At 39.8% G+C, this 26,800-nt stretch overlaps 1 protein-coding gene across 2 annotated transcripts in view; it reads right to left on the reverse strand.

Annotated features, from left to right (window-relative positions):
- Positions 1–3,882: 3,882 nt before the first annotated feature.
- LOC115221407 (TBC1 domain family member 20) overlaps positions 3,883–26,800 on the reverse strand; it is a 28,091-nt gene continuing 5,173 nt past the window's right edge. Inside the window, exons 2-10 of one of the 2 annotated variants that reach the window (XM_036511021.1) lie at positions 24,421–24,597; positions 22,660–22,740; positions 21,433–21,527; positions 19,696–19,787; positions 17,208–17,309; positions 14,339–14,480; positions 9,568–9,767; positions 5,057–5,111; positions 3,883–4,052 (exon numbers count right to left, since the gene is read on the reverse strand). In XM_036511021.1, the coding sequence (XP_036366914.1) occupies positions 4,044–4,052; positions 5,057–5,111; positions 9,568–9,767; positions 14,339–14,480; positions 17,208–17,309; positions 19,696–19,787; positions 21,433–21,527; positions 22,660–22,740; positions 24,421–24,597 (953 nt within the window). In that variant the 3' untranslated portion in view covers positions 3,883–4,043. Of the gene's footprint in view, positions 4,053–4,786; positions 5,112–9,567; positions 9,768–14,338; positions 14,481–17,207; positions 17,310–19,695; positions 19,788–21,432; positions 21,528–22,659; positions 22,741–24,420; positions 24,598–26,800 lie in introns of those variants that run through there. The other variant, XM_029791587.2, reaches the window with a different exon arrangement.

Here is a 26,800-nt window from a genome sequence, read left to right on the forward strand (position 1 = left end):
ATAACAGACCTATTACTGATAAATAATTATTTACTAACTTGGTGCTTCGTTTCCACTTGAGTTGTAAATTTTCTATGGAAATAATAACAATAGAGCTGATTGTTTAGTGATTATCTCTGAAGGTTAGATTGGTTATTGATCACCTACTCTACTGACTGGGCAAACAGAGCTAGTGAGATCAATAGTGAGTTGTGTGTCGTGACATTGGTGACACTATCGTGTCCTTGGCTAATGTACCTAACACTTACAACAGGTGTGTTTTTAATTCACGGAACATTAAATAATTTAGAAATACACATCAGCATAGGTGTAGCTGTGTGGTAAGTAGTTTGTTTCTCAACCACATGGTTCTGGGTTCAGTCCCACTGTATGGCATTTTGGGCAAGTGTCTTCTACTATAGCCTCAGTGGATTTGGTAGACAGAAACTGAAAGAAGTCCATCATGTGTGTATATGTATATATACATACACACGAGGGGGTGCTGAAAAGTTTTTAGTATATTCTGGCACTCCCAATATATTTTGCCTGCTCCTTATTTCATTAAATTATTGACCAAAAAAAGAAAAAACAAATATTGCCACTGTTTCAACTGTAGGGATTCTTACTAAAAGGGAACCAGTTTATTCCAGAGTTATTTTAGAAATTAAATGATTTCAAGATGCCTGGTTGGAGGTCCAACCTTCTGAGTTCTTTTCTGGGGTTAGAAGAACTGAAGGACCGCTGCAATAAGTGTGTGAATATGTTGAATAAAATCACAACTAATCCTCCTGTATTTTCTTTTACCCAAAGCCAGAAACTTTTCAGCACCCCTTTGATTGTGTGTGCCTTTCTGTCTGTCCTCACCACTGTTTGATAACCAGTGTTGGTTTGTTTACGTCCCTGTGACATAGCAATCTGGCAAGAGAGGGACCAGAATTCAAAAAGGAACAGTACTGGTGGTTGATTCGTTCGATTAAAATTCTTTGAGTTGGTACCCCAGCATGGCCACAGCATAGTGACTGAAACATGTAAAATCTATAAGATCTCGTGTGGCAAAGCTTTCATCATTTTAATATCTAGGCACAGGCATGGCTGTGTGATAAGAAATTTAGTTCTGAGTTCAGTCCTAGTTCATAACACCTTAGGCAAGTGTCTTTCACTATAGCCCTATACAGAAACAGAAAGGGTACAGCAGGGATCGCCACCGCCCCCTGACGGAGCCTCATGGAGCTTTAGGTGTTTTCGCTCAGTAAACACTCACAACGCCCGGTCTTGGAATCGAAACCGCGAGTCCGCTGTCCTAACCACTGGGCCACTGCGCCTCCACTCTCTAGAAATAAGGAAGGTAAGTTAGAGTTAGCTATTCCGTTAGTCTACATTTCAAATATGCTCCCTCGAAATATTTGTGGTGAGAAAAGAGCCATCGCAATAAGGAAATGGCTATTATCCTTTCAGCAGCCGAGCACGCATGGGAGACAACTGTTGACGTTTTTAGTCTTATTTATTCTGACCTACGACGACATTGAATCGACGCTTTGCTAAGGTCAAAGTACAAAAAAAAAAGGCCCAGAGTTATTTCCCTTGACTAATAATCCTTTGTACTCGAAAATTTGGCAGAGGGGCTTGTCGATTATATTGACCCCCAGTGCTCAACTGGTACTTATTTCATCGACCCTGGAAGGATGAAAGGCAAAGATGACAACCTATTTTTGCTAGCTGAGTGAACTAGAGAACGTGAAATGAAAGGTTTCATTCAAGAGCACAACACATGGCCGGGTTCAAGGAATCAAAACAATAATCTTATAATCAGGAGCGCAACACCCTAACCACTAAGCCACCGGCCTCTCATCATATATTTTATGCTGTCTTAAATATGAAACATTAACTCAAATGTTTTCATTCAGATAGCATCTTGAAATCATTTAATTTCTAAAATAACTCTGGAATAAACTCTCTCTCTATTTTACTTGTTTCAGTCATTTGACTGCGGCCATGCTGGAGCACCGCCTTTAGTCGAGCAAATCGACCCCGGGACTTATTCTTTGTAAGCCCAGTACTTATTCTATCAGTCTCTTTTGCCGAACCGCTAAGTGACGGGGACGTAAACACACCAGCATCGGTTGTCAAGCAATGCTAGGGGGACAATCACAGACACATGACAGGCTTCTTTCAGTTTCCGTCTACCAAATCCACTCACAAGGCTTTGGTCGGCCCGGGGCTATAGCAGAAGACACTTGCCCAAGATGCCACGCAGTGGGACTGAACCCGTAACCATGTGGTTGGTTAACAAGCTACTTACCACACAGCCACTCCTGCGCCTAAACTGGTTCACTTTTAGTAAGAATCCCTACAGTTGAAACAGTGGCAATATTTAATTGGTTTTTTTTTTTTTTTTGGTCAATAATTTAATGAAATAAGGAGCAGGCAAAATATATTGGGAGTGTCAGAATATACTAAAAACTTTTGACAACAGTGCTCCAGAAATGGCCACAATCCTAGGACTGGAGCCAGAAAGGAGATTGTGGAGGTGTTTGGTCAGATAACAATTGGTCTTTTCCCAGTCCCGTGACCTTAGGGAGGAAGAGATAGAGACTGTTTACACCAAGCTCTTAGTCCTAGGGTTGAGTGACTGTCTGCAGGTACAAATCAGTTTTTGCCAGCTGAATGGACCAGAACAATATGAAATAAAGTGTCTTGGACTGATCTCAGAACCATGTGGTTGGGAAACAATCTACTTACCACACAGCTACACCTATGCTGATGTATATTTATAAAATACAATGCACCGTCAGGAATCGAACTCACAACCTCACTGAATTCCCTAACCACTAAACATGTTTGTTTGTTCCTTCTCAAGCCATGCCTGGCTCATAAGGGCCGGTTTCCTGGTTTCTTTGGCGTATAGGTTCCCCACCTGGACTGCATACCAGTCCATCGCAGGTGAGCTGCAAGATGCAGGAGGAAAGAGTGAGAGAAAGTTGTGTCGAAAGAGTCAGCAGACATTCGCCATTACCTTTTGCAGGAGCCGCATGGAGCTTAGGTGTCTCGCTCATAAACACACACATCACCTGGTCTGAGATTCGAACCCGCGATCCCTCGACCGCGAGTCTGCTGCTCTAACCACTAGGCCATGTGCCTCCACACTAAACCACATGCCTTCATGCCACTAACTTAGGGCTACACAAATCTGCACCACACTCCTAATGCCATAAACTTGACGTTGCATATATACCTGCACCACACCAGCAGTTGCACATATCTGCACTAGACTGACACTGCCTTCAAACCACAATTTACATGTCAAAAATAACAAAATAGAAAAACGGAGTAAGAATACTTTCAATTTTTCTTTTTTTTTTTTATTGAATAGACAAGAATATTTATATTCTTTTGTATTCCTGGTCAAGAATATTTCTACATTCTTTGTAAATCTGGAGAAAAATAATTCTAGACTCTTCACTGAATGTTGTTATTATTATCATCATCATTGTGATTATTACATTTGGTGTGACTAATACAAACATTCAGCATTGCTAACAGACCCATCCAGCTATATACAGAAACACATCCACATATTAAATTACATAGATGATGATGATGATGATGACGACGATGATGATGGTGATGATACAGTAATTGATGGCAATATTGATGATGATGTACATAGTTAAATGGACAAAAATGAGATAAAAGGGGTCAGAGTTCAGACTGTTTAGATCTGAAACTCTTATTGGAAATGGAAGGGAGTTGTATGACAAAATCAACAAACAAAACAAATAACAATAATAATAATAATAATAATAATAATAATTTACAATTAATTCTTTGACTCACAGTTTGAATTTCACTGAAAGACAGAGAACCCTGTGGAGGGCAATGTTGACTACCAGTATATAAGGAAGATAGAAGACGATGGCTGTGTGTATATACTCTGGCTAGCTGCAAACTGGGTAATTAATGGAGCTAGTTTGTTTTGCTTTTTTTTTTTTTAATTAAAAGGGTTTTAGAAAGTGTTGACATGGTAGATCTGATCTACAAACCATTGTTCATCAGGCGAATCACCGTCACAGTACCTAGTCACAACAAAAGCAAACAATTCTTCAGATACAAAAAATATATATAAAGAAATAAATAAATAAAGCTAGTAAAAAAGATTTTCAAAAATCAGCAAAAGGAAAAAAAAAAAAAAAAATTCTCTCAGTCAGAAATCAATAAATGAGCAAAGAAAAAAAAATGAAAAAAATTGATAAAACAACAAAATAATCTGTTTTATATAAATAATAATGGTTTCAAATTTTGGCACAAGGCCAGCAATTTCGGGGGGAGGGGGGTAAGTTGATTACATCGACCCCCAGTACTTAACTGGTACTCATTTTATCGACCCCCGAAAGGATGAAAGGTAAAGTCAACCTCAATGGAATTTGAACACAGAACGTAAAGACAAACGAAATGTCGCTAAGTATTTGGCCCAGCGTGCTAACCGTTCTGCCAGCTTGCCGCCTTAGTAATGATAATAAAGATAATAATAATTCGACAGATATAAGGCCAGGGTGAGTGAGTGGAAGAGAAGAACAGTCAGTTACATTGACACAGCGCATGACTGGTATGTATGAAAATTAAGGTCAGTTTTAATGAGATTTGAACCCAGAATGTTAGTGGGACATAACTAAATACCTCAACATATTTAGCCTGTCATCCACCAATTAATAATAATAATAATAATAATAACAATAATAAAGACTTTGCAGCAATGTTGCCAGATTATTGTTCACAACCTTGTTACAGGTTTCTCAGCCTGTTTTTTTGTTTTTTTTGTCAAAGAACAGTTGATTAGTTCCGATATCGATTCCTTCTGTGAGCTAGATATGTTGAAAAATATTGTTGGAGTTATGGTAGTAAGCAGGCCCCTCCTGAATCCAGTTGGTTCAATGTCCCATAACAGTAAGATGGAGAAAGTAGACAGGTGAGTACAGGTGAGTGGAATAGAGCTGCAAATTTAGATGCGATGAACTGTGACAAACTAAGGCCTCCACAGTATGTAACCAGCCAGAACAGCAAAAAACGCAACAATAATAACCTTCACAATTAACTTTCTGCTCAGACGTTTCCTCTGCTTCCAACGCCGTTCATTTCTGAATTCAAAATTGAAAAAAAAAAAAAAGAAAAAGAAAGAAAGAAATCAATTATCAGAATTTCAGATTTAGATTTGAAAACAGAAAATAATATTTTTGTACGTTTATATATTTGTTTTGCAAGATTTTTGATGTGAAATTGTGTGTTGAAACAGATTTTTAGGAATGGTCATTTTGCCAGTTTAGCCAATAAAAACACACGCACTATATATTATTTATTATTATTATACATACATAATAATAATAAGTAGGTGTAAACACATGAACAAAATAAAAATAAACAAAAACAAATTACACGAATGTGTAACTAAACAGACACACATAGAGATATACGCATGCGCAAATGAAGACACACACAATAGGAATACAAACTGATGCGGTCACAGGAGTGTGACGAAAGAACTCTGGCCGAAATAAGATTAAGATTAATGTAAAAAATAAATAACACCGAAGCAAAGTAACAGCAAATATATAGTGCGTGTGTTTTTATTGGCTAAACTGGCAAAATGACCATTCCTAAATACAACAATATTTTTGTAACTGAGACATAAAAGTTATTTGAGAAATGAAAACAAGAATTTGTGGTGCTCATGCATTTCCTAGCAGCAAACACCTCTTTCATTACTGTATCTCCATTGAAATGTATGGCCCTTCTTTCAATTAATTTTTGGAAATTAGGAAGAATTTAATGAAATATCTACATAATTATTATACTCTCTTTTACTTGTTTCAGTCATTTGACTGTGGCCATGCTAGAGCACCACCTTTAGTCGAGCAAATCGACCCCAGGACTTATTCTTTGTAAGCCTAGTACTTAATCTATCGGTCTCTTTCGCCGAACCACTAAGTTATGGGGACCTAAACACACTAGCATCGGTTGTCAAGTGATGTTGGGGGTCAAACACAGACACACAAACATATACGGGCTTCTTTCAGTTTCCGTCTACCAAATCCACTCACAAGGCTTTGGTCGGCCCGAGGCTACAGTCGAATACACTTGCCCAAGGTGCCACGCAGTGGGACTGAATCCAGAACCATGTGGTTTGTAAGCAAGCTACTTACCACACAGCCACTCCTGTGTCTATGGTTCATAATAATACACACAAGAACACATCTGAATGGTGGATGGGCTGGTAAAGGAGGAGGAGGAAACTTTTGATTTAAGAATTGCCATCCATAAATTTTTAATAAATCTCACACACACAGGAATGTGTGCGAGATCTATTCCACATTGTGTAACATGCCCAAGCTTGCCTTCATTGGATTAAAAGAACCTGACAGGCAGCTGTTAAATTAGCAGTTTCCCTATTAGATTTAGAATTAAGGCCATAAAAATATTTTTTCGAAAACAACAAAACCACAAAAAACCCCAACTTATTATCCATCTTTATTACTATTTATCACTCACTCTGACCATCACTCCTCTCTATTGCTATTCATCAACCCTTCACTCTTTCTCTCTCTCCATCTCCTTTCACCCTCTTCCCAGCCTAACATGTCAGTCTCTCCACCATTATTCATGCCCTGACCACCCTCTCAATCCCTTTCTCTTCTCCCCTTCTTGATCACAACCTTCTATTTACCCTCTCAATTACATTTACCTATTTCTTTACTACCCACAAGGGGCTAAACACAGAGAGGACAAACGGATTAAGTCGATTACATCGACCCCAGTGCGTAACTGATACTTATTTAATCAACCCTGGCGGAATTTGAACTCAGAACATAGCGGCAGACGAAATACCGCTAAGCATTTCGCCTGGATTGCTAACGTTTCTGCCAGCTTGCTGCCTTAATTTCTGTTAGATTTCATCAATAGCCAGGTTTAGTACCACCACATGGCCCTTGGGTACCTTTAGTAGAGTAAGCTCTCTTGCAAGCATTTGGACTAGGTCTCCAGTTTCAGGATAACCCATCATTTGTGATTTATTCCATTTTTTTCTTCCTTGACCCCATCAGTTCCAAATGCTTTGCAATAAAACTCTAGGTGCTGCCCTTCCACCAACTCTGACAATAAGCCAGAGAGAGAAACAGAAAAACTAGGATATTCTATTTAAGAATTGTGACCTCAGTAACCCTGTTACAAAAAATGAAAGGTCAACAAAACAGAATGCTGGTTCTGTTTCTCTATATAATGGAGCACAAACAGTGATTGACAGATATATATATATATGTCAATCTTTTCGACTATAGGCACAAGGCCTGAAATTTGGGGGGAGATGGCTAATTGATTATACACTGACCCCAGTGCTCAACCGGTACTTATTTCATCACCACCAAACAGCACTGGATTAACCCATTAAGTAAAACAAGTATGTGCTTAGGGCATCAAGGGAAGGACGTGGCACCACAGAAATGGTAAATGGTCTACAGCACAAAAGAAATCACTTTAAATTTGCTAAACATAATATTTGTAATATTCATAAGTATAGAAGCAGAAGTTTAATGTAAAATTAATTTTAATGATATCAGCAAACACTTTGCAATTAACAAAAAAAAAAAAAGAAAAGAGAAAAATTTTCAAATATAAATAAAGTGGAAATATACAAAAATAAACATTTTCCATCTTACTGTGAATTTTGTTTCATTTTGAAAAATAAAAATTTATTTTATGATGTATCATTTACATGATGGTGGTGCCCCAGCATGGCCGCGGCCTTCGGGCTAAAACATTTTAAAGGATTTAAGGATTTTGAATTAATTTTGTTTCGATTTTGAACCATTTACATCTACTTGAGGGCACCAAAGCCTTTTAAGTGCTAAGGGCCTCTTAGTGTCTTAAACTGGCCCTGCCCCCAAGAGATTGAAAGGCAAAGTGAACCTTGGTGGAATTTGAACTCAGAACATTAAGACAAAATGCTGCTAAGCTGTGTATGTGGTTCCAGACCATTAGAAATAACACCAGTAACCATGTCAGTCAATGCAACTAGAGTACTATGACAAACACTCAATTGCTCTTTTACTTGTATCAGTCATTTAACTGCGGCCATGTTGGAGCACCACCTTTAGTTGAGCAAATCGACCCCAGGACTTATTCTTTGGAAGCCAAGTACTTACTCTATCAGTCTCTTTTGCCGAAATGCTAAGTTACAGGGATGTAAACACACCAGCATCGGTTGTCAAGCGATGTTGGGGTGACAAATAGATACACAAACGTGTACATATACTTGGAGTGGTTAGCATTAGGAAGGGCATCAGCTGTAGAAACTCTGCCAGATCAAGATTGGAGTCTGGCGCAGCCATCTGGTTCGCCAGTCCTCAGTCAAATCGTCCAACCCATGCCAGCATGGAAAGCAGACGTTAAATGATGATGGTGATGATGATGTGCATCTTTTTTCCTATCTTTCAGTCATGCTAAGGTGCTACGTTGAATTTTTAGTTGAATGAATCAACCCCAGTATTTTATATATATGCGTGTGTATGTGTCTTATATAAAACCCAGAATAAAAGATATCAAAGAACAAGTTCAACCCACTTCCATCTCCTCTAACAACTCAATAATCCTATTGAATTCTATAAAAGTGGGGAGGAGAGAATATCAGCCCAAATAGAAGGGTTGGTGTTTTGATGAAAACTATAAATAGGAACCATAAAGAGGTGAACCTCATTACTGTAAATATTAATAGCTATACCGTTTTCTAACAAAGGCAGAAGGTTGGAAATCTGCGAGAGTGGAGTTACTCAGAACTTTGCAGATATTTTAATTTGTATTTGACCCTGGAGGGATAAAAAAGGTAAAACTGATGTCAGTGGGATTTGAACTTAGAATGTAAAGAACCAGATCAAATACCACAAGGCACCTTATCTGACACTTTAACCAATTAGCATTTAAACCAACCATATCCAGCTCAGATACCCTGTTTTATATCAAAACTGGCCAGGTACGGCTTCTTACACCTACCCTACAATGTAATTCTAAAAATAAACTGCTACATCATCAAATTCTCAAAGCTACAAGACAACTTAATTCAAAATAATGTAGATAAATAAGCAGGGTAATCTGAATGCTGAAGGATTAGTTAATCTGCCAATCTAGAACCCTTAGATCGATATTTTATCAAGTTTTATGACTGACCTCAAATCCTTACCCTACAGCTTTTTGATGTCCATTCTATACAGTCAATGTCCATTCTATGCAGTCAACAGTCAATATGTTATGCAACTTATCACGTTCATAATATATTGCAAATGTTCAACTGTTTGGCTTTAGATCACAAAATTACAAGTCGTTAGTACAAACCAAATTTACTTTTATAATTTCATACTTTTCTGTCGTTCTTCTGCACCTTCCAAGCCTGACTACTGATATAAAATCTTTCAAAAAAATTTGTAACAAAAAAAATGAAAGGTCAACAAAACAGAATGCTGGTTCTGTTTCTCTGTATAACGGAGCACAAACGATGAAGACTAAGTCTAAGTGATTTAGCAGAAACAAATGAATTTAAAACGAACGTACATATCTGTTGGTTTAGGTGTGGCAGGAGGTACAAAATTATCCTTTATTAATTCAGAAGGAGGGTATAACAGATGTATATCACAAGCTGTGATGATGAGCTCTTCAAAAGGAAGATCCTTTGGCAAGTGCGATAATGTATGGTGAACTGATGCCATTTCACAAGGACATGACAGAATTTCCTTTTCTCTGTACAGAACAATCTGGAACAAAACAAAAAAAAACAAAAAAAAAAAAATTGTTTTTTTTTTTTTTTATTTATTTAGCATACAATACTTAAAGAGACCGAAGTGACATTCATTTCCTCTCAGACGTGATTTACCATTCCATTCTAATGAATATCATTTTTTTTTTATTATGAGAATTTCTTTTTTGAATACAAATTCACAAAGATTCAAACAGTTGCTTAAAAAAAAAAAAAGGCTGAAAAATACATAAATACAAAAAAAGTGTTGAGTAATGAACCCCTTGATATTTGTTCTGTACCAAGTTACAGATACACCCTTATCACTGAAGTTGTCAAAGATGCAGTGAAATAACGACTGGGCCTTTTGGAAACCTACAACCAATAGTACTATTGTACACAAATTGCAATCTAAAATAAATTAGTCTCACTGCATGGCACACTAATGCCTTATCAGTAGTTCCATTGAGGAAACTGTGTGGAAGCCTGATGTGTATTTGTGAATGTTCATCTTTTACCACACGTCAATTAGTGCCGATTTGTTTGCGTTAACTTAGCAGTTTAGCAAAAAGAGATTGATAACCATAAGAATCAGATAGAAAAATAAGTACTGGAGTCAAGGCAATGCCCCAGCATGGCAATCACACCAAAGCAGACACTGGAGCATGATGCAGTCGTCTGACTCACCGGATCCTGTTGAATCATCCAACCTATGTCAGCTTGGAAGATGGACATTAACGGATGAGGATGTAGTAGATGTAAAAAAACAATTCTTGACCAGCAGCCTTTCAAGAACTTCAAATATTCCAATGCATCTTGGAGTATTTCATTATCTCTTATTATAAAAGGCAGATTTTATCTGCCTCCCTTTGGGAGTTATACAAATCTACAATATAGGATTTCTTCAATTACAATTTACCTTGCATTTTTAAGAGTACAATGCATCGCGTCATGCCAGGTCCAGTTTTTAAAATTTAAACTCCAATTAAGCAAAATTTACAGAAAACTCACATTCTGGTGTGTGTGTCAAATGCTTTTCTTAGTCTGGTTTACAGCACACGCAAACGCACACACAAAGTGGGCAACAAATAAAATGAAAGTAATTGACTTACTGTAGTGAGTGATTCTTTCACTCTGCCTCCCACTTCCTCTTTCAACACATAGACACGCAAATATATAAATAAAATTGTAAGCTAACGTGCGTGTGTGTGGGTGTGCGCGTGTGTGTGTGTGTGTGTGAGGGTGCGTGCGTGTGTGTGTGTGTGTGTGTGTGTGTGCGTGAGTGTGTGACAGGAAAGTTTTTTACAACGAATATAACACCTATATCCAAGTAGCAGAAAGATAAGACAGTAAGGTGTGATTTGAGGGAGATTTGGCTGCTATTTCTACCATGTCTAGCTGCCATGTAGGGGTCTCCCTCATAGGCTCATACATACATATATACATAGATAAGACAGTAAGGTGTGATTTGGGGGAAATTTGGCTGCTATTTTTACCAGGTCTAGCTGCCATGTAGGGGTCTCCCTCATAGGCTCATACATACATATATACATAGATAAGACAGTAAGGTGTGATTTGGGGGAAATTTGGCTGCTATTTCTACCAGGTCTAGCTGCCATGTAGGGGTCTCCCTCATAGGCTCATACATACATATATACATAGATAAGACAGTAAGGTGTGATTTGGGGGAAATTTGGCTGCTATTTCTACCAGGTCTAGCTACCATGTAGAGGTCCCCCTCATTGGCTCATATATATATACATACATAAGACAGTAAGGTGTGATTTGAGGGAGATTTGGCTGCTGTTTCTACCAGGTCTGTTAGGCCTTCTCATGTAAACTCAAGCTTTCTCATGCCTTGAACATAAGACCAAAGCAGAGAATGTATTCTTTTATTCTTCTGCTTTTTCCAGCCATTGGTCTGTGGCCATGCTGGGGCAATGCCTTGAAGAATTGTAGTTTAATGAATCAACTCCAGTTTTATTTTTGTAAGCATTGTACTTATTCTATCTGTTTCCTTTGTCAAACCACTAGGTGACAGGGATGTAAACAAACCAACATTTGTTGTCAAGCAGTGGTGGAGGACAATCACAAGCACAGACACGCACACACACATACATGCATACACATTGCAGCCTGGAAGGTGTTTGTAAGCCATTTAAGAAACACACAAAAACCGTTACATTCACTTCAACATTTAAATTTAATTTGCCAAAATATTTTCGTCGCTTTGAGACCGCGACCTGTTCACTGACAAAAATATCGTGCTAACAGGTCGCGGTCTCAAAGCAACGAAAATATTTTGACAAATTAAATTTAAATGTTGAAGTGAATCTAACGGTTTTTGTGTGTTTCTTAAATGGCTTATAAACACCTTCAACGCTGCAACTGTTTTCGTTCCAGCACACGATCTCAGATCAAGTCACTTGCTATGCAAGTACATCTCTGTAACTATATATATATGTATATTGGTAAAAACAGTAAGATAACAAAAGAAAGAAAGAGACCTCAATATTATGTAAATAGAGGAAATCTTTATATATAAAAGTGAGGTTGTGTGTCTGTCTCCTACGATTTAGATTCCTAACTACTCCCACATTTTGCGGTGCAGTTTAACCAAAACCGGGTATCTTATAGTCGTGATTCATATCGAGACCGTCTGGGTATTAGCGCGCGTCTACGATGAGTCTACGATTTAAAAAAAAATTTACCATCAATTTTTCCCATTTTTAATCCATTTTTGACATATATAAGGGAAGTAACTCTCTAAAATTTATTATTAAATCTCAGAACGTAAAAAGCTACAGTAACACCCCTCCCCCTTTGTGGTTAGCCATATTGAGATGGCTATTATACTTTACATCTCTAAAAATGCTTATATAATTATTTCCCTTACAAACCCAAGTAACACCGGGCGATACTGCTAGTTTCTTTATAGTTCCAATTAATCAAGGGCCAGTGAATAAGGGAGCTGTTCTGGGTTCTGAGAATGGGAGCCCAAGATTTGATGGCACTTTACCTCACAATATTGTTTCTTATTTTCTTTATTGCTCACAAGGGGCTAAACAAAGAGGGGACAAACAAGGACAAAGGGATTAAGTTGATTACATCAACCCCCAGTGCGTAACTGGTACTTCATCGACCCTGCAAGAATGAAAGGCAAAGTTGACCCCGGCGGAATTTGAATTCAGAACGTGGCAGCAGACAAAATACCTATTTCTTTACTACCCACAAGGGGCTAAACACAGAGGGGACAAACAGGGACAGACAAAGGGATTAAGTCGATTATATCGACCCCAGCGCTTTACTGGTATTTATTTTACTGAACTCAAAAGGATGAAAAGCAAAGATGACTTCAGTGAGATTTGAGCTTAGAACATAAAGCTAAAAGAAAGATTGATGGACTGAAATTAGTTAATTCCATGAACAGAAATCCTTAATTTTTCCTCTGCTAACCTTCTTTGAATTTCTTTTCTTGTCTTAAAAGTTCTTCAGCTTCCCCAGGCTTGACATTATTCGGCACAAAATTTGATAAATCCATGAGCTAAAGAGGATAATCCATTTTTCGCAATTGTTCATTCCTTCTTTTGATATCCTAATAAACAACTATGAATACAACACCTTCAACTAGAAAACTGATGTCTGACATTTTACACATGACCTCTTACATGGTGTGCAATCTTTTACACAGCATATGACCTTACATGGTGTTCAACCAGTTAGGGGAAAAGTTTAGGACAAGTGACTTTCCAAAGACAGGTACGGACCATATGGTTAGGAAGTTTACTTCACAAGTTTGGTCCCACTTCACAGCACCTTGGCAAAATGTTTTCTCGTTTTTGCCTTGGGCAGACCAATGCCATGCGAAGGGATTTCAATGACAGAAAGCTTCTTGTGTCTGTGTGTCCCCGTTTATATATATATGTCAAAAGTATGTGTGTGAGCATGTGCATTATGTTTATATTGCATGCTTGTTATTGCTTTGAACAAAGCAGTGATGATGTTGACATTACGACTGGTCACTCTGCACTTTTGAAAACCTGTGGAATAAAGAAATCCCTTACTTGAAAACAGGTAAGGGTTGGCAACAGGAAGAGCACAAGGGTAGTAAAATGAAACTGGTGGTGGACCACATTATGTGTAACTGTTATTGACCAACACCTTAGTCACCGGCACCCTACTGCCCAAAATCCTAATCCCCCGCCCCCTTCTGTCTGACACCCTAGTCAACCACATCCCCCCACAGTCCAACACCCTACTGTTCAACACCTTAATCACCAGCACCCCATTGTCCAATACCCGAACAACTAGTACCCTACTGTCAGACACCCTAGTCACCAGTACCCATCTGTCCAACACCCTAGATTTTTTAAACACTCTGGTCACAAGCAAGCTATGGTTTGAGATGATAGTCACCAACACCCTACTGTTTGGGACCACAGTCACCCATAAAACCATTGTCCGACACTCTAATGAACAGTACCCCTATTAACCCAGCTATCAATTCTATCGTGTACAGAAGCAGAAAGATGATGAGTGAACAGTAGAGATGTGTCACTGCAATACGTGAGAGAAAGGTTAAAAACTTACAGCGGCAGCAACATATATAGGCATCAATGGATGGGACGCTATAAAGAAGTCGTATAACCTGACTATGTGACGATATTCTTTCAACACATGACCGTACCACGTGATAATCCAGCTGAGACAGAACATTGTACCAACTTCAGCCCTGCAAGAGAAGTGATTGAGTCAGAATGTATATTGGATATAGAGTGAGTGTGTGTGTGTGTATTAGAGCAAGTAAGGATATCATCATCGTTTAACGTCCGTTTTCCGCGCTAGCACGGGTTGGACGGTTCGACCGGGGTCTACACCAGGCTCCAGTCTGATCTGGCAGAGTTTCTACAGCTGGATGCCCTTCCTAACGCCAACCACTCTGCGAGTGTAGTGGGTGCTTTTTACGTGCCACCTGCACAGGTGCCCGGGGGGGGGGGGTCCGGCATCGGCCACGATCGGTTGGTGCATTTAACGTGCCACCGGCATGGCAGCCAGCGAAGGTGGCGCTGGCATCGGCCACGTTTGGATGGTGTTTTTTATGTGCCACCGGAACTGGAGCCAGTTGAGGCAGCACTGGCATCGGCCACGTTCGGATGGTGCTTTTTATGTGCCACCGGCACAGAAGCCAGTCGAGTCGAGATATGATTATGCATATATCAGCTCTGCAATAGAAATAAATGAGGCTGTCAGTATTTGTATTGGACACAGGATGTATATTACTGGCAGTACACACACAAAGATTCTGCATAATCCAGCCTTGTAATGGAAGGGATTAAGATAGATAACAGTGTGTGAGGTCTGGCCAAGAAGAAACTGAACTTGGAAAAGCAGCTCACCAACCAACTGGTGCAGAGTGCATCTGACTGCAGTATTGTGTAAGAGCATTTGATCTTCAGTCACACAAAGCCACATCAATTTACATGTGCTAGCATGAGCTGTTTGTTTAAATTCGGGGATTTGTCACCAATTAAACAGAGAAGGGTTTGTGTGAAGTTCTGTTTCAAACAGAAAAATATTTATGGAGATTTTTCTAATGTTACAACAGACCAATAGAGAAGATTGTTTGAGCTGTACCAGTTTTTCAAGTGGAGAAGATGTCCACAACAAAGGGTGGTAATCACATCGCTATTTGGGTGTTGATCTGTGGAAATTGTTGCCTGACGAAGGAGCAGGCATCTGAAAATGTTTGTACCACATGATTTTAAGAGGGAAACAGGTAGAATAATTAGGGGCCTGATATAGCCAGTTTTAATGCTAAAGGGTTAAAATGGAAGACAAGCAAGAAATTTGTTTTTTTTAAAGTTTAGTTTCTTTTAGGATAGACCTTATACACTGAACACTGCGTGTGTACATGTGTGTGTGCGTACATGTGGTAAAAACAGACTTACCAACTGGATACAGAATATGTGAGAGAGAGTGTATATAAGAGAAAGAATGTGCACATGCAGTAAAAGTGGTGAAAACCTCAGCTCTACAATAAAATTGATTGAAATAGTGTGTGTGTGTATATATATATATATATATATATATATATGTGTGTGTGTAAGCATCTTAGTTACAAAGAACATATATGAGAGAGAGTGCATATAATACTGATAGCATGTATGTATATTACCTAGCTTTTATTTGTATGTCATTGGGTTGTGACCATACTGTGGCACTGCCTTGAAGAGTTTAGCCAAACAAATCAATCCCATGCTTTTTCCTTTCTTTTAAAGCCAGGTACTTATTCCATCAGTCTCTTCTGATGTGCTGCTAAGTTATAGGGGATGCAAACAAACTAATAGCGGTTGTTATCAAGCAGTGATGGGGGACAAACATGCACAAAGGCACATGCATACATACACACACACACACAACAGGTTTCTTTCAGTTTCCGTCTACCACATTACACAGAATAAATAGGGGTAGCATAAAGTAGAAGATATTTTAGTTTTGTTCAGGGTACAAGGCCACTCACTAGTAATAGTTCCACAATAAAATGTAGTGAGTACACTATGTAAAGCAGTTGGTAAACGGCAGAGACAATGTAGGGTCGAAAGACTCCTTTAGACGCCACAGCTAAACTCCACTCAGTTCACACAAACCCCCAGCTAAACTCCACTCAGTTCACACAAACCCCCAGCTAAACTCCACTCGGTTCGCACAAACCCCCAGCTAAACTCCACTCGACTCACACAAGCCCCCACCTAAATTCCACTCAACTCACACAAGCCCCGACCTAAACTCCACTTGACTCACACAAGCCTCCACCTAAATTCCACTCGACTCACACAAGCCCCCACCTAAATTCCACTCGACTCACACAAGCCCCCACCTAAATTCCACTCTACTCACAAGCCCTCACCCAAACTCCACTAGACTCACACAATCCCATTCACCTCCCACAAGTTCCCAGCTAAACTCTCACTTTCCACAAGTCTCCAACTAGACCCTACTCTTCAAAAGTTTTCAGCCAATCACCACCCACTTTACACAAGTCTCTAGCTAAACTATCTACTTCCCACAAGCCTCCCATTACATTCACACCTCCCACAAGTCTGCAATTACTCTCACCCCCACCCACCAAGCCTCCCTTACTCTCACACCTCCCCACAAGCCACCCATTACTCTCACACCTCCCCACAAGCCTCCCATTACTCACACCTCCCCACAAGCCTTCCATTACTCTCACACCTCCCACAAGTCTCCCGTTACTCTCACACCTCCCACAAGTCTCCCATTGTTCTCACACCTCCCACATGTCTCCCGTTACTCTCATACTTCCCACAAGTCTCCTATTGCTCTCACACCTCCCCATAAGCCTCTCATTACTCTCACACATCCCCACAAGCCTCCCATTACAGTCACACTTCCCTGCCACACTTTCTATTCAAAAACAGATCAATAAAAGACTTACTTCTGAAGATAGGCTTCAAGTTTAGGATTAACTTTGGCCAATATTGGGAAAACATAATCCATTATAACTTTGGTCCTCTCCATAGTGCTACCCATATAGTCACTGGCAAACAAAGACAGAAAGAGAAAGAATGTTCATAACAAGCAGAAAAAGAATTTCACTCAACATCAATCTCAGTTTAAAAACGAGAAAATATCTTTAAAATTTACAAACAGTAAAATGAATTTTTTTTTCAAATTTAATTTCCATCTAGTCAAATAAGATAGGAAGTTGTCTCAATATTCTTGGCTAAAAGATTGGATGAAAACAAGTATTACTTAAACAAATTCCATCAGAGCCATATAAGAATGATACATTGTGGACATTAAAATGATATTGATGATCATGAATGATGGCATATTCAGTCTGTGATAAAGAGATCAGAGCAACTGGTTTCAAATTTTAGTAGCCTCATCAGAGATTGGTTACTCATTTCAGTCACAGAACATGGCTATTTATAGCAACAATTCAGAGATCAACTGGTCAGTCTAGTTTGCTTAACAGGGCAGGTGTTAACGACATCTAATAATTAATGCTTACATGGCTTAGTGGTTAGGGGCATTCGGCTCACGATTGTAAGGTCATGAATTCAATTCCTGGAGGTGCATTGTGTCCTTGAGCAAGACACTTTATTTCACGTTACTCCAGTCCATTCAGCTGGCAAAAATGAGTTGTGCCTGTATTTCAAAGGGCCGGCTTTGTCACACTTTGTGTCAAGCTGAATCTCCCTGAGAACTACGTTAAGGGCACACGTGTCTGTGGATTTCTCAGTCACTTGCACGTTAATTTCACGAGCAGGCTGTTCCATTGATCGTATCAGCTGGGACCCTCATCGTCGCAACCGACGGAGTGCTCCTACATGGTTATATTATTGACCACAGGTGTACAAACGGTAGAGTGGATGATCCTGGTGGGATTTTGAACCCAGAAAATAGTGAAGGGGATAAAACTAAAATACTATAACAAGATACTAAAGACAAAACTACATCGTCTTTGCCTTCTATTTAACAAACAGTTGTCACAAACATTATCTATGCCCTGTATTTACCAGGTATTTATACCACAAAGCTATATCTATGTCCTATTTTCAAGATATCTATTACAAGATTATGTTACCTATACACTATGTATTTAGTCTAACACTTTCCCTTCTCCATCGCCACCTTCAATAATTATTTCTATTATAGACACAAGGCCTGGAATTTTGAGGGAGGGGCCTTGTCAGTTACATCGATCATGATTTTATCGACTCCAATAGGGTGAAAGGCAAGTTGACCTCAGTGGAATTTGAGCTCAGAATGTAAAGGCAGACGAAATACCAAGCATTTTGTCTGGCATGCTAACAATTCTTATTTTTTTTATTGCTCACAAGGGGCTAAACATAGAGGGGACAAATGGATTAAGTCGATTACATCGACCCCAGTGCGTAACTGGTACTTAATTTATCGACCCCGAAAGGATGAAAGGCAAAGTTGACCTCGGCGGAATTTGAACTCAGAATGTAAAGGCAGACGAAATACCTATTTCTTTACTACCCACAAGGGGCTAAACATAGAGAGGACAAACAAAGGGATTAAGTCGATTACATCGACCCCAGTGCGTAACTGGTACTTATTTAATCGACCCCGAAAGGATGAAAGGCAAAGTTGACCTAGGCGGAATTTGAACTCAGAACGTAAAGGCTGACGAAATACCTATTTCTTTACTACCCACAAGGGGCTAAACACAGAGAGGACAAACAATGACAGATAAAGGGATTAAGTTGATTACATCGATCCAAGAGCATAACTGGTACTAATTAAATGACCTTGAAAGGATGAAAGGCTAAGTCGAACTAGGCGGAATTTGAACTCAGAACGTAAAGACAGACGAAATACCACTAAGCATTTTGCCCGGCGTGCTAATGTTTCTGCCAGCTCACCGCCTTCGACATGCTAACAACTCTATCAAGTCACTGCCTCTATAATAACAATTTCTTAGGGCATGTCAAGCTAAGCATGATCACTGTCTTTCACACATACAGGCTGGTCCTTTCAGGTGCTGGTGCCACTTAAAAAGCAGCCTAATGGTTGGCATTAGAAAGGGCATCCAGTTGTAGAAACCATACAACTGACAGTCTGGACAGTTCCCTGCTAGCCAGCTTCCTGTCAAACAATCCGACCCATGCCAGCATGGAAAGTGGATGTTAAGCAATGATGAAGATGATTATGAAGGTCACATATTTATAAAGAAGGATGCAATCACTTGACTTTTTATCAACCCCATCTGACCCACAAGGATAAAAGGTAAAGTTAACTTCAACAGGCTTTGAACTTGCAATATAAAAGCATGTAATTAAAAGACAAGGCAATCTGGCCAGCCATCAGCAAAATCTACCTGGCTCTTCTTCCCCTCCGGCCGAAAGTAAAAAGAATTCAATACAAGCAAATAGGAAAATACTGCGATTTACCTTAAATGTGAGATGCTAAGTCTATCTACAACGGCATATGCAAGGTCTTCACCAACAGTCAGCAGGATCGTAACACAAATATCATGGTAGCCCTTGAGATATCAAAGAGATAACACCAAAGTTAGCAGTATCATTTATCACAGGAGAGAGAGAAAGAGAATATTCAACAACAATTTTAAAATATCAAGCATTTTTCTTTTTTTACTTCTTTTGCTTGTTTCAATCATTTGACTGCGGCCATGCTGGAGCACCGCCTTTAGTCAAATCAAATCAACCCCAGGACTTATAAGCCTAGTACTTATTCTATCGTTCTCTTTTGCTGAACTGCTAAGTTACGGGGACCTAAGCACACCAGCATCGGTTGTCAAGCGATGTTGGGGGTGACAAACACAGACACACAAAGATATATACATATATACGACGGTCTTCTTTCAGTTTCCGTCTACCAAATCCACTCACAAGGCTTTGGTCAGCCCGAGGCTATAGTAGAAGACACTTGCCCAAGGTGCCACGCAGTGGGACTGAACTCAGAACCATGTGGTCAGTAAGCAAGCTACTTACCACACAGCCACTCCTGCACCTACATTTAGATTTTTTTTCTTCAACTTCCACTGTTCTAGAATTGTCACAACCCTAAAATTCCTAAAATTCTATTATTTAACCCTTTTGCATTCAGATTACTGTCAAATGTTATGTTTATCTATTCACATTCTTTTGAATTAATCATGCATGATCTTGTAGCTTTGACATTGTAGCATAGGTGTAAAAGTCTGGATCTGCTAAATTTTAATGTAAAACATAAGATATTTGGGCCAGATATGGTCAGTTAAAAGGTTGAAGAATTAAAAGAAAAAAATCCAACTTTTTTATTAATAATATTTCTATGAAAGACCCTAGTTTCTTCCTATCTCAATGCTTAAAAACAAAAGTATTGTGGACAGTCTATTTGACTAAATCCTTCAAAGCAGAGCCCCAGCATGGCCACAGTCCAATGACTGAAACAAGTAAAAGATATATAAGCAAGACATGACCCTTTCCAGTCTGTCTGAGAGGGCAGTATCTTTGAATAGCAGGGAAAGCAGATGTAAAACAGGGGTGATGATATTCTTTTCTGCTCTAGGCACAAGGCCTGAAATTTTGGGGGAGGGGGCCAGTCGATTAGATCGACCCCAGTACACAACTGGTACTTAATTTATCGACCCTGAAAGGATTGAAAGGCAAAGTCTACCACGGCGGAATTTGAACTCAGAACATAAATAGGCGCAGGAGTGGCTGTGTGGTAAGTAGCTTGCTAACCAACCACATGGTTCCGGGTTCAGTCCCACTGCATGGCATCTTGGGCAAGTGTCTTCTGCTATAGCCCCGGGCCGACCAATGCCTTGTGAGTGGATTTGGTAGACGGAAACTGAAAGAAGCCTGTTGTATATATGTATATATATATATATGTGTTTGTGTGACTGTGTTTGTCCCCCTAGCATTGCTTGACAACCGATGCTGGTGTGTTTACGTTCCCGTCACTTAGTGGTTCGGCAAAAGAGACCGATAGAATAAGTACTGGGCTTACAAAGAATGAGTCCCGGGGTCGATTTGCACGACTAAAGGCGGTGCTCCAGCATGGCCGCAGTCAAATGACTGAAGCAAGTAAAAGAGAGTAAAAAGAGTAAAACAGGGATAATGATATTAAAATATTAAAGCTTTAGTAAATGAATTGATGATATAAAAATAAGAATATCCAACCTGATAATAATGCAATTCTGGATGATTTATCAGAACATGAAGAATGAGGACCACAAGTTTATCCTGAAGAACCAATCGTTTATCCTCTCGCATACCTAAAAAAAGAAGAACAAAGAACACTGTGATAAAATCGTCAACTGCATCAGGATGACAACCTCACCAATTTCTCATTTGAAAAAAATTGAAGGTTTTCTGTCACATTATTACGCTCAGAGTTGCTGAAGCATGGAATAAACTGCCTGCATCAGTTGTTGACTGCCATGACACTGCATCCTTTAAGGCCCTCATGCTTTCCGAAATCCGCCAAAACTACACCTGATTATATATACACTTTAGATGAGTTGTAGTGCACCTGAGCACTGTACACAATTATTATTATTATTATAGTGTGCACTACTGACACCCCTTCTCTCTCTCTCACCCCCACTATCAATTGTCATGTTCCTTAAGGTACAGTTTTATATCTCCCATGCTATTAGAAATGCACATACACAGACATTCATACACTCAGCCAAGATCATATTCAAAGGCTATTCTAGTGACAAACATCAACACACCTAAAACCCTAGACACCCAAAATACCTCTCTTTCTGTCACTTCCATTGCCACAACAACACCCTTCACTTCTCTGAATTAACAAACCGCATCCCTCTATCCCATCTCTCCTCATTTCTATTACATCTCACACCCCAGATGAAGCACTAAATTTCCTTTTTTAGTGTCTCCTCATTCCTCTTCTTACTTACTTGTACTTGTGGCGACATTGACCCTGGGTGGGTTGAGTCGGCTTCTTCCACCACCCTCGAGGCATCTCGAACCATGGCAGCCCACGCATGACAGTCCTGTGCCAGTTCACTGGAGATAGCAAGCCAGTCACGGTTCCATCGGCGCAGGCCGACCACCTGCGGTCCCGTGAGCACGGAGAGGTCCTTGATCGTCGTAACCCAGGTCTTCAGCTGCCAGCCCACGCGTTTCCGCCAGTTGGGAGAAGGACATCACGGCTCAGTTCACACACCGGACGCCGACATGCATGGCCAAACCACCGCAAGCGCCGTTGCAGAAGGACAGATGGAAGGGTTGTGGTGTTTTATATATCTTGCGTCCCCAAAGTCTTCTTACTCAGAGTAATCCCAGTAATACAGCCAACCCCTACTCTCCTTCCTCGCTTTCCCATCAATACAGCCAACCCCTACTCTCCCATCAACAATAACATAATCCAATACAAACCTGGAGGAAACCTCGAAAGAGATCTTTCAACATCCAGGAGAACTTGCTCATAGTCTCGATGAGTTTTTAATACTGAAAGTTCTGGAACAGAGCAAAGAAAACAAATTAAAAAAGGTTTAAGGGTGTTTGTAGAAATTATAGTTAAATTACTCATTTCGTTTTTATGATACTGTCTGGAGGAGGAGACAGTGTTCCCTGACCTTCACAGAATAGAGGGAAAAGCAATATCTACACTCAGTTGTGATACCTGTGCCGGTGGCATGTTAAAAGCACCATCCATATGTGGCCAATGCCAGCGCCGCCTTGGCTGGCATGTAAAATGCACCAACCAATAGTGGCCATTTGCCAGCCTCCTCTGGCCCCTATGCTGGTGGCCCGTAAAAAGCACCCACTACACTCACGGAGTGGTTGGCATTAGGAAGGGCATCCAGCTGTAGAAACATTGCCAGATCAGACTGGAGCCTGGTGCAGCCTCCTGGCTTCCCAGACCCCGGTCAAACCATCCAACCCATGCTAGCATGGAAAACGGACGTTAAATGATGATGATTGTCTATCCTCCAAAAATGTTAAGTCTAATACCTATTTCTTTATTACCCACAAGGGGCTAAACATAGAGGGGACAAACAAAGGTATTATGTCGATTACATCGACCCCAGTGCGTAACTAGTACTTAATTTATCGACCCCGAAAGGATGAAAGACAAAGTCGACCTCGGCGGAATTTGAACTCACAACGTAACAGCAGACGAAGTACCGCAAAGCATTTTGCCCGGTGTGCTAACGCTTCTGCTAGCTCGCCGCCTTTTTAAGGCCAATACCATTGATGTTCAGCTTGACTTTCTGTATATCCATGTGAACAAAAAGAAAGTACTAGAAATGGACATTCTGGCAACATTTAGGGCCGTCATTGGCAAACTGTGGTTCATAGGACTTTCTAAATGGCACACTGAATAAAAACCACCTTGAATTCCTTTCAGTAGGGTGACCCGCCAGATGACAAGTCATGTCTTATGTCACCCACTCCATGAAAAAATATTACCCATGGCGGGTTTAGGGTTTAGTGCGGTATGGGGGGTGGGCAGATGTGAAAGAAAGGGACAGTGTGAATGATGAGAAGAACTAAGAGACATGGTTTAAGAGGAGGCGTATGATATGCATTTGTCTGTAAAGTGGAAAATGCAAGAACCAACAATAATTTGCAATATCAGGACAAGGAGAGACAAGCATACGCACACATATATATTTCTTTATTGCCCACAGGGGGTGAAAAAGAGGGGACAAACAAGGACAGACAAAGGGATTAAGTCGATTACATCGAACCCCAATACGTAACTGGTACTTATTTAATCGATCCCGAAAGGATGAAAGGCAAAGTCGGCCTCGGCGGTATTTGAACTCAGAACATAATGGCAGCCGAAATACCGCTAAGCATTTCGCCCGACGTGCTAATGGTTCTGCCAGCTCGCCGCCCAACACACACACACACACACACACACACACATATATATATATATATATACACACACACACACATACACACACACATAACAGGCTTCTTTCAGTTTCCCTCAACCAAATCCACTCACAAGGTTCTGGTTGGTTTGAGGTTAGGATAGAAGACATTTGCCCAAGGTGCCACACAGTGGGACTGAACCTGAAACCATGTGGTTGGGAAACAAATTTTTCAACCACAAAGCCAAGCCTGCACCTATTAGTAATAAAAAATTAAAATGAAAATGTAGACGAGATAAGAGGAACTTACTTGGTGCTGGAGGTATGTTATCTACATCGATGTCTAAAAGCATTGGCCAACATCGTTTTCTGTTTGCACTTTTCAGAAGTCCTCCTGAACTGATGGCAAAACGCCGGAGTTGAGAAACAGAAAAAGTTGGATGATTTACGAAGTCTTTAAGTTTGGTATCTTTCTTCTCATCTCCTCCTGTAACAAGAAAAAAACAAAATTCAAACAGCAACAATGACTAATAAATTGTGATCTTAGATATGTTTCAAATAAAGATTGGTCCAGGCCATGTCTAACTTAATAGCTATTTCTTTACTACCCACAAGGAGCTAAACAAGGACAGACAAATGGATTAAGTCGATTACATCGACCCCAAAAGGATGAAAGGCAAAGTCGACCTTGGCGGAATTTGAACTCAGAACGTAGCAGCATAAATACCGCTAAGCATTTTGCCTGGTGTGCTAAGGTTTCTGCCAGCTCACCACCATTTCTAACTTAATAGCACCACCTGATGGGATTAGCTAAATCCTTAAGTCAAGTTTTGTGGCGTCATGGTCCATTCGAGTAAGGAGTTCTTGTTAAGCGAGTTGTTTCCAGGTATAGGTGGCTTATCTGGAATTCCTTGAAGAAATTTGTCCATTTTCCATTTAAAGGTGGTGGAATCTTGTTCCTCTTTGATCTGTTTCAGGACAGTGTTAAATAGGGCAGGGTTTGTTGAGGAAAAGAAATTGTGTTGTAGTGTATTTCTTTGCTGTGACCCTAAAGTTAGGGACACTAAATATATTGTAAATAAATGCAAATATCTCCAAAGGAGTTTTTAAAGATTAGGGTTTATTTCTGATTTTGAAATGGAAGAGAGAAATCTCATCCGGGATAGATAACAAGTCTTCTGCAGATGTAACATCACCAGAGGATCCGATACCTAAGAGCATTGATGCAGTCTATTATAATAAGGAGTGAACCTGTCAATCTGTTACCCAAACACATACACAAACAAATAGGTAATTTCACAGCGCTGAGTGTTCGGTCTACCTTTATTAGCATTCTGTTAATTGTTCTCAAGGACCTGAAGAGGTGAGGGTTCCACAAGGTTTAGATGCCAAGGACATGCTGTATGTCATGACCAGTGCTATAGTAAGGCAGATACTATAGTGGATAGAGCACCAGGACCAAATTGATATAAATTAATTATATGAAGATGAGAGTCTCCTTCTCTGCTACAACACCTAGACTTGAATGCATGTCAGACATTGCACGCGATCTATATATAATAGTTATGCTCCAATATATGATGAAAGGTCTTAAATAAATTTCAGACTACAACCTTAAGGGTCAAATCGATATCCACTTGGACATTTACCCTCCTCCTCCTACTACTATCTGTTAGCTTCAGTAATATTTGGTTAATAGCTGAATTCCTGAAACATGGATACACAGGAGCTATAGATAATGCAACTTTTCATAATAGTTTACAGCAGAGGTTCTCAAATATTTTTGGGCCACTACCCCACTTATGGTCACATAATACCCTCAGCACTCCACCCCTATTTTTATGTATAAATAAAAATCTTATATTTTACTAATTTATATATACTATGAATCATTTGATATTTAATATTATATAATTTGTATACAATACCATAATAATATAAATTCATAAGTGTCCCCCAATCCACTGCTCCTTTAGACACCAGCACCTACCTGGACCCTCTCAATACCCACCAGCGAGCAGTAGCACCTATTTTGAGTACCTATGCTGTACAGCTTCAAAAACCTAAGACTTTTTGGGGACACACATTTGTTTTATGTCCATTTTTTTCATGTTTGCATGGGTTAGACTGGTATGTTATCGAAGCATTATTTTACAGCTGGATGCCCTTCCTGTCACTAACCTTTACCTGTTTTTTCAAGTAAAAGATCTCTTCTTTTTCATGGCTTTGAAGGTCCAATGCGAATGAATGATTGTTGACAAGAACCAACAATAACAACACTGTTTCTCACAAAATTAACTTTCTACACATGAAACCCTTTTGTTACCAAATTTCCATTGAAATACAATGTCTTTGTATCAACTGATACAGAAAATAATGAAGAATTTTGTAAAATAACCTAGTAATTAATTATTAAGCTGATATTTGGAACAAATTAACAAGAAATTTTGGCCGTTGCCAACCTCACCTGGCCCCCGTGCCGGTGGCACGTAAAAAGCACCATCCGTCCGTGGCCGTTTGCCAGCTCCATCTGGCACCTGTGCGGATGGCACGTAAAAAGCACCCACTACACTTACGGAGTGGTTGGTGTTAGGAAGGGCATCCAGCCGTAGAAACACTGCCAGATCAGACTGGGCCTGATGCAGCCTTCTGGCTTCACAGACCCCAGTTGAACCGTCCAACCCATGCTA

This window comes from Octopus sinensis, linkage group LG18 (assembly GCF_006345805.1).
Source record: "Octopus sinensis linkage group LG18, ASM634580v1, whole genome shotgun sequence".
Classification (NCBI taxonomy): Eukaryota; Metazoa; Mollusca; class Cephalopoda; order Octopoda; family Octopodidae; genus Octopus; species Octopus sinensis.